Source organism: Nicotiana tabacum, chromosome 8 (assembly GCF_000715075.1).
Source record: "Nicotiana tabacum cultivar K326 chromosome 8, ASM71507v2, whole genome shotgun sequence".
NCBI classification, from domain to species: Eukaryota; Viridiplantae; Streptophyta; class Magnoliopsida; order Solanales; family Solanaceae; genus Nicotiana; species Nicotiana tabacum.
Window position 1 is genome coordinate 14,696,360 of NC_134087.1, and position 15,415 is coordinate 14,711,774.

At 35.8% G+C, this 15,415-nt stretch overlaps 1 protein-coding gene across 9 annotated transcripts; it reads right to left on the minus strand.

The window, feature by feature from the left end:
• Window positions 1-1,357: 1,357 nt before the first annotated feature.
• Window positions 1,358-12,603, minus strand: LOC107831110 (putative serine/threonine-protein kinase SIS8). Of its 9 annotated transcripts, none has more exons than XM_075219006.1 (16): window positions 12,391-12,603; window positions 11,760-11,881; window positions 11,146-11,474; window positions 9,091-9,528; window positions 8,144-8,244; window positions 6,172-7,160; window positions 5,844-6,062; window positions 5,707-5,747; window positions 4,984-5,052; window positions 3,394-3,494; window positions 3,123-3,201; window positions 2,930-3,028; window positions 2,768-2,836; window positions 2,279-2,328; window positions 1,977-2,153; window positions 1,358-1,763 (listed from the first exon to the last, which is right to left on the minus strand). In XM_075219006.1, exons 3-16 carry the CDS (start codon window positions 11,389-11,391, stop codon window positions 1,604-1,606), a joined length of 2,838 nt encoding a protein of 945 aa, XP_075075107.1. In that variant the 5' UTR covers window positions 11,392-11,474; window positions 11,760-11,881; window positions 12,391-12,603; the 3' UTR covers window positions 1,358-1,603. The 9 variants fall into 9 exon arrangements, with proteins under 9 accessions (XP_075075107.1, XP_075075105.1, XP_075075103.1 ...); XM_075219004.1 differs by having other exon boundaries at window positions 12,387-12,549; XM_075219002.1 differs by having other exon boundaries at window positions 11,146-11,654; window positions 12,391-12,533.
• Window positions 12,604-15,415: the final 2,812 nt, after the last annotated feature.

Here is a 15,415-nt window from a genome sequence, read left to right on the forward strand (position 1 = left end):
CAATTTTTCAGAAATGTATCGCGATTGTATTATAATTGTATATGTTTCATAATTGTTGCAGGAATTGTATTACAAATGTATGATAATTGTATATTCACTGTATAGAGTAGTTGTGAATTCGTGACGAATTTCACAATTTGTATCACAAATATGATAATTGTATATTAATTTATTAGTATCGTATCAGGTAATATTTTGGGTATTAATGTACTAGATATAAGTTAGATACAATTGTGATACAAGTATGATACATTTATGTTTTAGGCATTGATGTATATGATACAATTCAACTACAATTATGATATAGTTATCATACAATTTCTGAATATTTTTTAATAATATAAAGCTGTAGGCAATGGTGAAGAGAGAAGATGGAGATTCTGGACGTAGATTAAGGGATTTTGATTTTTAAAAAAAGGAGAAAGAAGATGAGAAGGAGAAAAAAAAAAGGAAAGGACGTAATTGAATCCCTTAATTGAATTAAGAAGCAATGTATACAAGTTGTAAGAAAAACCTAGATACTTATTAAAAATTGCAAAACATAGAAAATATAGGTAAATAAGTTTCTAATATAGTATAGCTAGGTAAAAATCCCTACTAAATTTGAGGAAGATTGGGGGTGATTTGGACTGGTTTTGTATCAAAATTCGTAATTAAATCGAGTTCAAAAAATTCTTCTGCGACACATGTATCAAACATGTATCACGCATGTATCTCACACATATATATATATATATATGGATATACATGTGATACACAATTGATACAAATATGATACATATGTGATACACAAATGATACACAATGTGATACACATATCATTTTTTTTCATATTCAGTTTTTAATTCGAATTTTCAATCAAACCACCTTAAAACTTCACCAAATCGTCCCAAAACTGAGATTCAAGCTCCTTAAAGATATACCGAATCTATTCTAATAGCACCCACTCAAAAGAAAGCAAAAATTTGATATTTTTTTTGCTACAAATAGCTAATTGGCTAATATTAGTAATATTTGGCTAATATTAGTAATATTTTAGGAATTGGTCAATTTTTGTAATGAGCTACTTATAAATGGACATAGCTAATAGTTTCCCTTGTTTATTACTTCTATGCCCCAATTCGTGAGAATCAAATTTCTTAATTTTGCTCGTGAATCCGGCTATTGAATCTTTAAAAAAATTTAAAATAAAATTTATATATTTAAAACTATGTAAAAGGTATTATAAGTCACAGTAATTAACAATGCAAATATTTAAAAAGTATATGACAAAATCATGGGACTCTCGAAATCCGAACACCGCCATATGACTTGGGCAGAGGGAGTGCATTCTTTGCGTTTGGGTTAGTTAACGCTTATTGAAGAGAAGAGTTTGAGCTTCTTTTAAGCAACATATTCCTTTTTAATTACAAAGTGAATATACAAGGGCAGATAGACAATTTTCAGGACTGGGGAACACTGCCAAAAATACTAAAAAGATGAAACAAAAGAATCACCACTGGCTCAATATTATGTGTTTGTCAGGATCTTTTGATGCCTTCCTTTAGTTTCTTGTGCACAAATTTACAATTGTCTAACAAGAGATACTCCCCTTTCCTCCTTCACTAACTCTGATCTGCAGGTGGATCTTCTACGATTCGTGATGGCTGACCCTTTACCGGACCTCTGCCAGCCGGTGGTCTTGGTGCCTGTGAACTTATAGGCTTTTGTAGTGGTTTCAAAGCAGCCATAATCTCAGCAAATGAAGGCCGTAACCTCGGATCTCTGCACGTAGAAAAGCACATCGTTTAATCATCTATGTTTATACTGAACTAGTCGCGGTCAGCTATATGAATCGTCTGTATCCTTTATGTTGTATTCAGAAAAGTATCAACTAAAAATTTACAACCACCAGGATGCCTGACCAGAATTCATCAAAAGCTAATGAAAGAATATACAAGCTGGTCGCCACAGGACAGAAACTTTATAGATACTCACGTTTGCCAGCATTTCCTGATAATGTCTGCAACAGCCGGATCCATGTCCTCTGGTATGTCAAGACGTCGGTGCTGAAATCCCACAGCACCAACAACTTGCATCGGGTTCATTCCTCCCCATGGTTGCTGCAAAGTACATAGCTCCCATAGTATGACGCCAAAGCTATATACATCACATCTGCAGCGCCCAGTTTAATAGTCCAACATCAGCATCATATACCAGGAAGAAACACACAGAATTTATTTTCAAAAATGTCCCCCAATATTTCCTGGAATTTTTCTAAACCATTTGTTTAGACATACTTTTCATTGGAAGGTTCATTTCTCAGCACTTCTGGGGCCATCCACTCTGCCTGAGAAACAAAATGACTCGAAGAATTATGAGATCTGATGTGGAAAACCACTACATATATAGAAGAGCATAGAAACCAATCAAATGTTTCACATTTCAAAAGTACATAAAAACACTTACTTTCCGAACCATGGACATAGCAACAACATTTTTTCAGGAGAAACATGGCAATAAAAACATCTTCAAAGGCCAGAGAGTATAAGGACCAACAGCGTTGACCTTATCTTCTAAAGGGCTGATATAAAATGATGTGCAATTTTTAGCCAGCACACAGGACAGAAGCATTACAATTTACATCGAGAAAGGCTCTCCAAAGAAATACCCAGGCACGGTGTGAAACAAAAAACACAATATATATAAGAGAAATATAAATCATCGGGAAAAAATTAAGTTATATTGTCAAGACCAGCAGCTTTAGAATGCAACAAGGAGCTGCTTACCGTCCCAGCAGTCGACCTGGATGAAAGAAATGTGCTGTGCTTCATTCTTGACAGTCCAAAATCACATACCTAGAGTCAGAAAAAATCAAAACGCATCACATGGATTCTTAGTGAAAAGCAAGCAGCAACATTGCCTAGTTTTAAGAGTTAAAGGAATTCCACCTTCACAACCCAGTTCTTATCTACTAAGAGATTCGGAGACTTCAAATCTCGATGAACTATCATGGGTGTGCAGTTGTGTAGATAGTTCATCCCTCGAGCCTGTTAGTTCAGTAAATCACACAGATCAGAAAGTCACAAACTAATATAGATGGCTTAACATGTGGAGAACTTAAAAATGAAAAGTGGAGCATACAGCATCAAGAGCCATCCTCAACCTTCTGCGCTCATCTAACTGATTGTTGGGTCGATGGATTAATCTGTATAAACTACCTCTGCAGACCAAATAAAATATTTTGAATTCAAGTTATCATTACCACAGTCCAAATTCCAGCTGACTGATGGTTCTATTTCAGGTTTCCAGGTTAACATACAAACCACCGCTTCACATAAACTGACGACCAAAACCACCATAAAAGTGAGGTATATTTCAATTATCTCTAAATTTACCGTAGTAGTTAACATACCTATGAAGAAACTCAGTAACAATTGAAAGATGTGGAGAACGAGTGACAGCTCCCATGAATAAAACAACGTTAGGATGCCTGAGCCTTTTCATGATCCGTACCTTGCAAGCCACAAGATGAATTTAGAGAATACAATCAAATTGTAATCCAGAAGTTAAGGTAAGCAACACATCAGAAGATGAAGCACTGTGATGCTATCATCACAGCTAGGGGAAACTGGATTGGTTTAGTTTCAGAATTCAGAAACTGATTAAAATGGATTGAAGCACACAATACCTTCGGCTACACCCTTCAGAAAGAAAATCTCGTGAAAACTTTCATCGGCTTTGTTAATAATGCAGCAGAACTATAAATTAAAAAAACTATTTTTTTTTGAAGTTAAATAAATAATTATACCACCTTGCTATATGATACAAAAATATAATTCCTTGCCGAGTTCTCTCTTATCCAGAAGACAGTTTAAAGTTTAAACCCGAATTAGCTCAAGAACAAAAATGTTGACCAACTTTAACAATAATACGGCAAAACTGTTAATGATGACCGCACATCATGCTATGTATATATATTTGATAATTCATGACCACGACTTATAGCAAGAAAAGCCCATAGGAGATTATAAACGTGATCAGGAAAAGCAGAACTACAAACCAACAGGTCTATTGATATGCCTTGATTTCACTAAATACCTATGTATCATCAGGCATGAGTTAGGAAAAAAGTGACAAAAAGTTTTTCGTTTTCTGGTAACTTGAAATTTTGATGAAGCCAACCAAAACAGAAATGAATACTAAATATCATGTTGTGTATTGCTATATATTTGTTCCAAGTAATGTTGGAATACAATTCGGATACAGTATCTGTGGTACGTATTTGTCCCTTGAACTTTTCTGCTTAACAGATAGAAGAATCCTCTGGTCAGATAGGAGTATGCTAAAAGCAACAAAACTGTTTCAGTAAGTTAAGATTATGCTAAAATTGTACCTGAGGAATTCACATTATGTGGAAATTAATGAAAAGGATTAATTAGGGCATAAAGGGAATACAAGTGTGATTTTAAACGCAACAGGAGGAGTTCGGATTCCAGCGGTGATGCAATGCATGAAGACTGCATTTTCTTCCATTTTATGCAATACTAGACTAGATTTAAAATCTTAAACTTACTACTGTGTTTGATAGTGTAGTTTCTTTTAATAATCCAAGTTAGTTATAAGAAAAGGCAAGAGTACGAACTCAGATTCGAGATCTCTGGTATATATAGCTGAGCAACAAGACACTGGGGCATCGACTAGAAAATTGATAAGAATTAAAAAAGAACTATTGATCATACGATTTCATACTTCTTTCTACATTTTCCTTTGAATATGTGAATGCTTCTCTCAATATGTGCATTTGACTGAAAACTAGAGCATCTGTCACAGGCTTGCAGCTATAGTTCTAATTGTGCATTTGACTGAAAATTATTCCCTCCACGATTTTGCCATCAGCTTTTAAAACTTATTCAAGAGTAAGATCTCTGGGGGAATGATGATAGTTTCAAGCGTTGTAATATTAAGAACACTGATAGTGGCCTATGTTAGACAAGGGTAATACCTCACTTCTAAATTCTTCGAGGGAGTCACCGGTTATATCTTGATCCAGGAACTTCTTCACAGCAACTTCCTGAAAATAAGAAGGCTTAATCTTTTTGTATTACTTCAAGTTGAAGAAAATAAGGAACACTTAAGTGCAGTCTATTTGTTTTCATTTATAGTTGATGACTGTAATGAATGAATGAATAACAGAAGCTATTGTATAAGATTACGTGTATGCTACAAATGCATTGATCCAGAACCAGACAGGTCCAGCAAATAACTCAGCAGTCGAAAAAGCAGAGACATCGTCATATAAAATAAAATAAAAAGGACAGCCCGGTGCATTAAGCTCCGCTATGATCGGGGTCCGGGGAAGGGCCCATCATATCAAATTTGAAATACAGAAATTTAAGCTGATTTCCAATTCAAAAAAAAAAAAAATATCCAATTCAAAAAGCTGATTCTCCAGTGTAAACAGTGTCTAGAACGTAATGGAAATTTGATCCACAAGAGAGTCGCCAAAAGATCAAGGAATCTTCTCATTATTAAGTTCTTGAATATTTGACCCACAATTTGGATCTGTTAGCTTTAAATTGCAATCAATCTAGTTATTCAGCTAGATAAAAAAGAAAGCTCTGCCTTTTTATGCGTGAAGGAAACAAATACCACCTAAAATTTCTTTTGAACCAACCCCAAAATAAATTAAATGAAACCCCAATTGGCACAAGGATAATGAACTTACAGTTCCATGCCACTCTCCACGATAGACCTCTCCATAGGATCCTAGAACATAGAGATTATGAGAAGTGTCAGATAACAGAGTTTAAATCACCTACACCACAGAAGCTTCAAGTTTGGTAAACACAATGCAGGTCATACCAAGCCCGATACGATCGCCCAAGGCGATATCGTCCCATGGAATCTCACAATCTGCCACATCATCAAGTGTCACATCTGATTTAGCACTATCATTACCGCTTGACCTATCTGATATTCTTTCACCCTCCGAATTTGCTCCTAGCGCCTCATGCTCTTGATCACCACTTCGCTGGTGCTCATAAATGGCAGTATCAGCATCTCCATCAACTCTTCCACAGTCTACATGATTAAGGAAGACAGCAGGATTAACTGGTTAATGGCACATCTCTCCAAAATTTCATTTTGTTACCAAAATGGAACAAACAATTTGTTGACAAGTTGTATATACCTCCTAGTGCCTCATATTGCCTACTGACAGCTGCAGTTGTTGCTACCACTGCTGCAGCTGTGGCAGTGGCAGCAGCTGCTACAGGGAGGTCTGTATGAGAGTTAGTCTTGGCTGCAGCTACTACCATCGAAGAAGCAACAACAGCTGCTGCTGCAGCGGCGGCAGCAGCAACAGGCATTTGTTTCATAGGTTTCAACGGAGCAACTTCACTCTGTCTGGAGACTTGCTGTTCCCCAACTTCTCTCACATCTGGCTGAGGTTCGAATGATCCACGTGCATTGCCCTTAGAGTATGAACCGTGATAAGGCAGAGGAGGTAAGAAGCGGGCACGATTCGCATCAGATTGACCCCTGAATTGGAACTCACCTCTTTCCTTACTTTCTATTTCCTCTAGTCTGGATTTTCCCTCTACATGAGATACATCTAATTGCTCCGGATACATTTCAGCGAACAGGTTTGGTGGTGCAATAACTCCACTTTCAAGTAAAACAGTGTGAAGTTTTTGAGCTAGCTGTGGATTTTCTTTTGCGGCGTCAATCATGTATTGCGAAGCATCCTTTACTTTCATTCTGCGTACAGCTGGAGAGCTAACACCTTCTGTCCACGAAGGAGATCTTGCATGTGTAAAAGGAGATCTTGCATGCCCAGCTCTTGAAGAAGTTTCTTGCCCCTGCTCCTTCGTAAAATCATGGAAAGTATTATAACATCCTTTCTCTGCTTTTATCTGCTGTTCCAAATTACTAGAGGAGGGAGGTTCATTTCCTGCAGTAGTGCATTCTGCAAACCTGGATCTCTTGTCTGCCATTCCATAATCTGAATGATCTTCCAATGATGAAGCAACACCACTACTAGAGGAACCCGGATGAGAATCAACATCTCTAGAGGACGGACTAATGGAGAGAATGGATTCTTCATAGTCTCCATGAATTCCACATGTATCAGATGGAATAAGTGTGCCGGGGTCAGCCATCAAATCAACAATATACTCCCTGCAAATGTATCATCTACTTTGTAAATAGAAAGAGACAACTTCAGAAGAAATTATACTATCAAAAAATTATCTCAAACAAAGTATTCAACGAATCTCTGCAGTACATAAACAACAGCACCAATTTAAGATCATAACATGCTGATTATGAAGGAAATTGGAGAAACAAATTCACATTCCAAATTAATTACTATAGGTTTTTGAAACGTTTTATCAACTAACCAAACAAACTTTTCAAGAATTCTATCTTGAATTTTGAACATTATGCTTCCTATTGCTGTCAAAGGTGTGCTTAAGCCCTAAAGTGAGACGCAGGGGCAAGCTCTGCACATTACCTGGCTTGGGTGGTGCTCCAGTGAAAGTGCTATGTTGTGCACCTTAAACCAGCCAAACAACTGCTTTTTAAAAGTTTAGGGTAATATATGAGCCTCAGAGGCCTGGAAAGAACAGCAAATGAAGCTTGCGAAACGATATAGTAATTTTAAGGAAACTTTATAAATGAGTACCTTAGGAATTAGGAAGAGGAACTTTAAAATTCAGTACAAGAGAATTAATTACTAGTTAGAAACTTAAAAACGTATCTTGCATCTGATCAAAAGCTTAAGAAGGCTTTTACTTCATACAGTTCACTTCATTCCACTTCTTTTTCAACTTCCCTGATAATAATAGTGGTGTTTGTGTTTATAGTTTTTCTTTTCAATTATGTAAAAGTTTTTTCTTCATTCTATGCCTTTTCTTCATTAAAGCACGCGCCTTAAGTTGCTCCTACCTTGGCAGTTTGCTACTACATTTTGTGTTATAAGGCTGATGCTTGCTCTGACTAACTCATAAGATGTATTCATGCAATGCATACCAACCAAGGAAGAATATCCAAGAAAAGTGAAAATTCTGACCAAGTCCCAATATGTTTACTACTGACGAAACATAAACAAAAAGATCGCAACTATAGCATCAACGAAAGAAGATAAGGTGAATAGCAGCAACCTTCCATCAATCTTCACATAGTTCATTGCAACATCATCTGAACCCGTATACTGCTTTCCTTTTACTAATCGGCAAGGGATCCCCACACTATCAGCCAAAACCTATACAATTTTCAGAAGTCAAAAGAATGTTATAGGTTATAGTCAAATCGTAGAAAGTGAAAGGGTAAGGTTGACCAGTAGCAAGCGGAAGAGAAAATATCCAAAATAAAAATAATAATGATGATGACGATCATGTACGATGATAATGATGATGATGATGATGATGTAAAACAGTCAAAAGTACTCTATCTGCAATGCAATAGGACTCTTTGTTGTTCATGGCTCAAACTTTAATTATTATAATTAAAGTACATATAAAAGAAGTGGGCAGAGGGGAAGGGGATATCTAGCAGATTCCGTTTGACAAATAAAAGCACCCTTGAGATGCTAATGCGCCAAACATAAACAAAACCTGTGGACGAATGTCATCGTACAGACACAACTAATCTCTACAAAAAGGATGAAACAGAACAAGGAGATACAAAGGCAGAAGCAATGGATATAGAATACTGACAAGTAGTTGGAAGGATCGAGAACTTGGGGACAAATACTGGAGTTAACTCAGATTAGAAGTGAACTCAGATCAAATGATGTATCCGAGGCCCTCTGCTGACATTCTGCCTAAATGAGTTTATCTTTCTACATTAAGATTGTACACTCTCCATCCACACAACCAATCATTTTTCGCAATGAGTAGATATCTTCTTCACTAACCCAAAGAAGGCCATCGTCATACATTCACAGTCTTAGCCAACTATAAAAGTTAATTAGGCTTTGGAAGTGAGATAAGGGTATTCAGATATCTCATGCATTTTCATTGTCAACAAGCAAGAGACCAAAAAAATCCATCACAATCTAATAAAAATCAAATAAGCTGTAGGTTTTAGAGTCCAAAATGCTTAGTACCTTGAATAAAAGTGCACGATGACGAGCCAATCCAATGGTCAAAGAACCAAGAGGCAAAACCATACTCCCTAGAGTTGCCTTTAGATTAAAACTAAGACTTCTCCATGCAAGCAACATGCTGTCCGGATCCGCAACTGGGCCCCCCATGTGGTCAGAAACTAGCACAGCAAGCTTCTGCATCAAACTGCTGTCTGAAAAATCTATAAGTTTTGACCTCAGCCCAACAGCAATCTCTAGAGCTCTCTGTTCAAGTTTCAACAACTTGGAATCTGCAGCTTTACTGACAAGGATGGCTTCCCAACTGATATGATCTGATACTTCTGTTCTTTGCAGATCAATGAGGGATGGCATTTTTGAAGAATTGGACTCCATCAGGACGCCATACAGATCATAAAATCCATCCAGGATCTTGTCATCATAACTTAGAGCATTGTAATTCTGTGAAGCATTGATAAATCTATAATATGAGATATGTCATGTGTTAGAGAGGAATAGGACTAGAAAGGGAAATTTTTGCACAAATAGAAACTAATTTGATGAAACAACAGAGCACTTATACACCACAAAATAAGCCTCTCTACATTTCAGACAATCTAGCTGTCTATAATACCACTTTCTGGTTGTTAAAGACAAAAAAAACTACTGGTACCACTTTAATACCATACAAAGAATATGGGGGAAAAAACAGGAAATATGTGCAGAGCAATGACTATGATATCTCCACAGCACAATATAGATTCAAACTATAGACTTTTGCATGTGGGAGATCCTATTTGCACAATGAAGGTGCTTGTAATGTATTGAGAATCATCTGTCATATGAGCTAGCAGGAAACGCTACACTGAGATGGCGCCTAACATGTGACAAGGTGGGTTTTGAGTGTGACCAGAGTAAAGATTACCCTCCCAATACTACCAAAGTAAAAAATGTAAATTTCTTGCGAACGCGAACCTTCCCAGATGGCATGTCAACGTTGCAAAAGAAAGTTTGTGCTCTTCATGTGTAGTCTTTGGCAGTGTTACCTCTAAACCATATTTCTAAGATTATTCCTTTTCTAATTTTTTTGAGTAATTTTAAGTCCAATAATGTCAGTAGTGTTTGTACTTGGCATCTCTCTCTCCTCACTTATATCCATCAAGTATTTATACTCATTGATCACATAATTCCTCAGTCAAGCTAAACTCGCCTTTTTCCGGCTACTTTCACTACAGCATTTTGAATTCTCATATTTCCAGTAACTTATATGTGTTACTAATAGGTTCTCATCCAAAACACAACTCAGGACCTCATGATATGAGTATTTGTGTTGGTTTCCTTCCATGAGAAGACAATACACCTCCTAATTGCTGCAAATCGAACTTTTCTTTTAAGTTCTTCCAATTTCTTTTTCTTTTTTTGTGACATCAGTGGTGTCCGAACCAGATTTCGCACACCTCGACTATTCCACTGGGTACTAGGTACCTCCCACTAGCATAGGTAGGTACCGAGTAACTCTGCCCATGAAGTATTAGGCAAATGAGAAGAAATCACCTGGTGGTTTTTGTCTCTATGGGAATTTGAACCCTGTCATGTAAAATTCTTGCTCCAGTCAGCTTGAGGCCATCCCCAGCCGAGAGCCTAAGTGCTTTTTTTCAGCATTAGGATTAACGAATCTAATAACCAACACCTTGAGGAATGACAAATACGATCAGCAGCAAGACAACTACCATTACCATTACACAAACAATGCTGGAATTCTAAAGGCTGAATTTCATAAACAACCAAAAAGTAGATGCCTTTTCAGCAGTATTTCGACCAAAATCCACAGAAAAGATATACAAACTTCAAAGGCATACTCCATTTATCACATCAAAGTAAAATCAATATATGCTCAGTCAGATCATAAGGGATTGAATGGCATAGCCATTTCCTTTCTTCTTCTTTTTTTGGTGAAATGAAATCGATATACGATATATTTACCTAAAAGATTGCTAAGTTATGCCTTAAAAGTGCATAAAGCAAAGTAAACTAAGAGTTGGAATATGAATGGAACCAAATAGATAGCGATGAACATACCCAATACCGATATGCTACAACTTCTGCTGGAGCATTCTCTGGGGCAGAAGAGCCCAAACTGATCTGCTTAACAGCCTCAATCTGCACCGCCTCGGGGTCTTCCTTCGCACTCAACTCCAGAGCCAACTGAATTTGATACTCTTCCTCTACACCGGGGTCCCTCGAGTTGCTAGACTCCGAATCACGCTGTACAGCATCTAAAGCAGCATCCAATTCACCAATAGTCACAGAGTCAGAATGTTCCATTCTGTTCCCTCTACTCACATTTGAGGAAGACGGAGGACTAGGACTTTTCCGATTTGTAACTGAATTTAACCATCCTGAAATTGCTGAAAAAGTTTTATTATCAGACCCCTGAGAGTTTCTAGAGTTTGAATTCCCATCAGGAGATGAAACATCACTCAGTCTCTTGCTCTTTGAGGATGATGTTGACCCTTCTGAATCCTCTGATTGATTGGACCCAATATGCAGTTTCTTGAGGAAATTTTTCATGTTGAATTCACTATTCACTAAACCACAATACTTAGTAATACTAAAGAAACAAAAAAGCTGGCCATAAACCTCTCCATTGTCGCACTCCAATCATGAATCAATCTCAATTACAAATCACTTACCTTAAAAACAGTAATAACAAGAACTGCAGAGTTCAAGTCAGCATCCAAAAACTTGACCAAAATCAAATCCAAGAACCGAACTTTGCTTCACTTCTGAATAGACCCCAGTTGTCACTTCTCTCCTAAGCAGCAAAAGGACACAAATCTTGAAAACAATTTAAGAATTTACCCTAAAGAATACTCATAGTATATTCTGTACACACAAAACCAATCTACAATCTTGAGAAAGGTTGCTCCTTTATTACCTTAACAACAAGAGCAAAAGCAAACCAATAAAGGGGTAGCAAAATGCAACAAAGATAGTAGAAAATAGTGCTAAAATGGACATAGAGAAGAAAGACTAATTGTATAGTCGAAATAAATGTATAATTAAAGTGAAAAGGGGTTCAGTGGTCAGATTGGGAAAGGTGTTAAGGGGCAAAGACCAACTAGTGGGGAGTATGACCTCAATAATCAGAGCTGACCCACTTGGTTTATTCTGAGGTTAAGGTACCACCACTGGCAACACCAACTTATTATATTCCCATGTCCAAGAAAACAAAGAAAAAAATTGTACTACAAGTATAAATAAAAAATAGAGTACTAATAATATAGTACTAAAGTATTTTGCTGGGGAAGAAAACCTACTTGCCTGCTTTGGATCTCTCTTTCTTACACACACACGCACTAAAGAATGGCTATTGGCTGTTTTTGCTCCCAACACAGTACTAGGAGTTGGCAACTATGAGAGAGGCAATAAGTCGTATTGGAGTTGGCAACTATGAGAGACGCAATAACTAAGCTCGAACTCGAAACCTCTAAATAAGGGAGGTGCAGTCTTATTCACCGTACCTCATACTTTGGTGGTATAAACTTGCTTAACTACAAAGAGTATAATATTGGAAAAGAGTATTACTCTCTTCGTCTACTCTTACTTGTCAAATATTCTAAAAATAAATTTTTATATTTACTTATCGCTTTTTGAGTATAAAGAGAAAAATAATTTATTTTCCCTATTTTGCCATTAACATTAATTACTCATTTCAAATCATTTTTCAAATCCATTAAAGACTATACACCAATTAATATGGGTATTATGGTAAATTATACACTTTATTTATTACTTCCTTCCGTCCACAATAAGTGACCAATTTACCTTTTTATTTTGATCCAAAATAAGTATCCATTTATATAATCAAGAAAAAATTCAATTTGTTTTTCCAAAATTATCCTTATGTACGTATTCTTAAAAAGTTTTTTACTCCTCACATTAACTATACTGCAACATTTAATTAAGGGTAGTTTAGTCAAACTAACAATTTTTGTCTAGAATTTAGTATTTTCTTAATGGGTGTGTCCAATAACCCTAGAAAGTACAAGCAGAGGGAATATTCAGAATATTCCCTTCAGAGATTCCAAAACAAAATTGATCGTTGCTACAGTTCCTCGCTATTAGGCCTCGACCCTGATGAGCCACTCAACGGCTCGTTCTGCTTAACACCGACCTCGACATCAATGAACTCTTCAACAACTCATCTTGGTCGTACTCAGTCGAGCTGCCCATGGCAAATTACGATCTTCGCGACGAACATCTTCTCGTATTGAATTTCCTTAGTCGGAATTTGGCCCATATAGTATGACCCTCGTATGGCAACCTAGTTGAACATTCTTTCTTTCCCTAATTGGTTGTGTAAAGGGGAAATTTCTTTTGGTAATAGGATTGTTCAATTTAATCCAAGGAGTATGTAAATATGCAAATTTATTATTTCATAGATTATAGAGACAATGATAAAAAAAGGATGTTCTCATATAGTTAGCAAAGTAAGGAAGAAGATTCACAATAATCAGAAGAGCGCAGGGCAAAGCTGAGTGAAAACCTAGATAAAGAACACTGAAGTTTTTTTTTAAGGGATATACTCGCATCAGGTTAAAAAAAATTATTGTAATTTTTTCAAAATGACCCTGACGATCCCAAGCTCCTCAAACTGTCTCTTATTAATAGTAGGAATCTCAATAGGTAGTTAATAGTGTATTAACAATTGTATTCAATCATAATTGATTTTCACAAAATTTTATAGTAAGAGGTCAAGTGCAAGTTCTGTTACGTACTATCTCCGATCCATTTTAGTTGTCCCTTAAAAAACTATTAAGTATTAATAAGATGTACTTTTTAACTACTATGCCCTTGTTTATTTTTCTCGTTTAGATTTTCTATGTTAAGTGATTAATCTTATTCTTTATTTTCAAAGACAAAATGGAAAACAATAATTAACTATATCTTAATTTTCTAAAATGAAATGTATTTTGGATCAATTATTTTTAGTAACCGCGATAAGTAAAAAGAACTGGTGAGTATAACTCAAAATTCTTCTTTTTGAGGATGTCTTATTGAGACATTATAAAGACATAGTTTCTCATTCCAAATTTATCCCTGGTGTGAATTGACACAACTTGATATAAAGAAATTTTAGTCACAAAAAGACAACAATGATAAATATGATAAATCAATATAAGGTGGAATTGAAGGAAAGATAGTCCCCCCACCACACCCCTCTCCTACTTTTATCATTCATTATAAACATTTTAAGCCACTAACTTTCTCTCTGTTTTAAATTTTTATTTTTAAAAAAAGTGAAACACTCGAAAATGGCAAATAAAATTATCTAAAAATGACTTCATCACACCCACCAACCGAAATGGAAAATACAATAAAAGAATCTCTTCTATGTTCTCATGCCAGACTTTTCTTTTTCTCATTATTTCTTGAAAGGATAAAAATGATAAGTAGAAACTTAGGAAGAGAATATGAAAGTGACATTCAGCTTAATTTGCATATGAAGTTCTATTTATGTCTTTATTAAGATGAGCTGTAGTGAAAGTACTCTGTGTGGTTGTAAATGCCCAAAAGGAACAAAAAAAAACCTTCCTGTAAATATAAATAAAATTGATAGTTTTTTTTCTTTTTACTATCAAAAGTCACGGTGAGATGAATATAATCTCTCAACTCAATCTTTAACCAAATATATTATATTCGAGATGGGAATGGAAAAAATCCTAATAAGGAGCAGTTCCTCTTTAATGTGTCGTATCTGCGATGTGAATTGAATTTGTCTGGCCCCAAAGCGAGTATCAGAGATCGAGTGAGAAATAAAACAAGATACTCCTTCCGCCCCAATTTATGTAATATAGTTTGAATTTTGAGAGTAGAACTTCTTAATTTTGACCATAAATCCGGACAGAAAATCTTAAATTATTTTTAAAAAAATAAAATTTATATATTTAAAAACTACGAAGAAAGTGCTACTCCATTAATTACAATAATTAACAATTTAAAAATATTTAAAAGTTATATAAAAAATTACAAAAAAAAAAAAAATTTGACTCTCGAAATTGGAACGATGGGACAGTATGTTTTTGACATGTGATTGTGTGCAATTTTCAAAGGTTTCTACTTGTAGTTCACTTGCTATGCCTACTTTCAGTAGACTTTCCCTAAAAAGCTTTATAGGGCTGAATAAGCTTGTGATGCCTTCCTTTTTTATCCAAACTTAGGATAGGAGAAAAAAGTGCCTCATCTGGATAACTATCAGTATTATACTCCCTTTCCTTCTACACTCCTACTTGGATGAGAACCTTTGCTCCCATATTGACATGGGAATATTGTTTGTTCCATAATT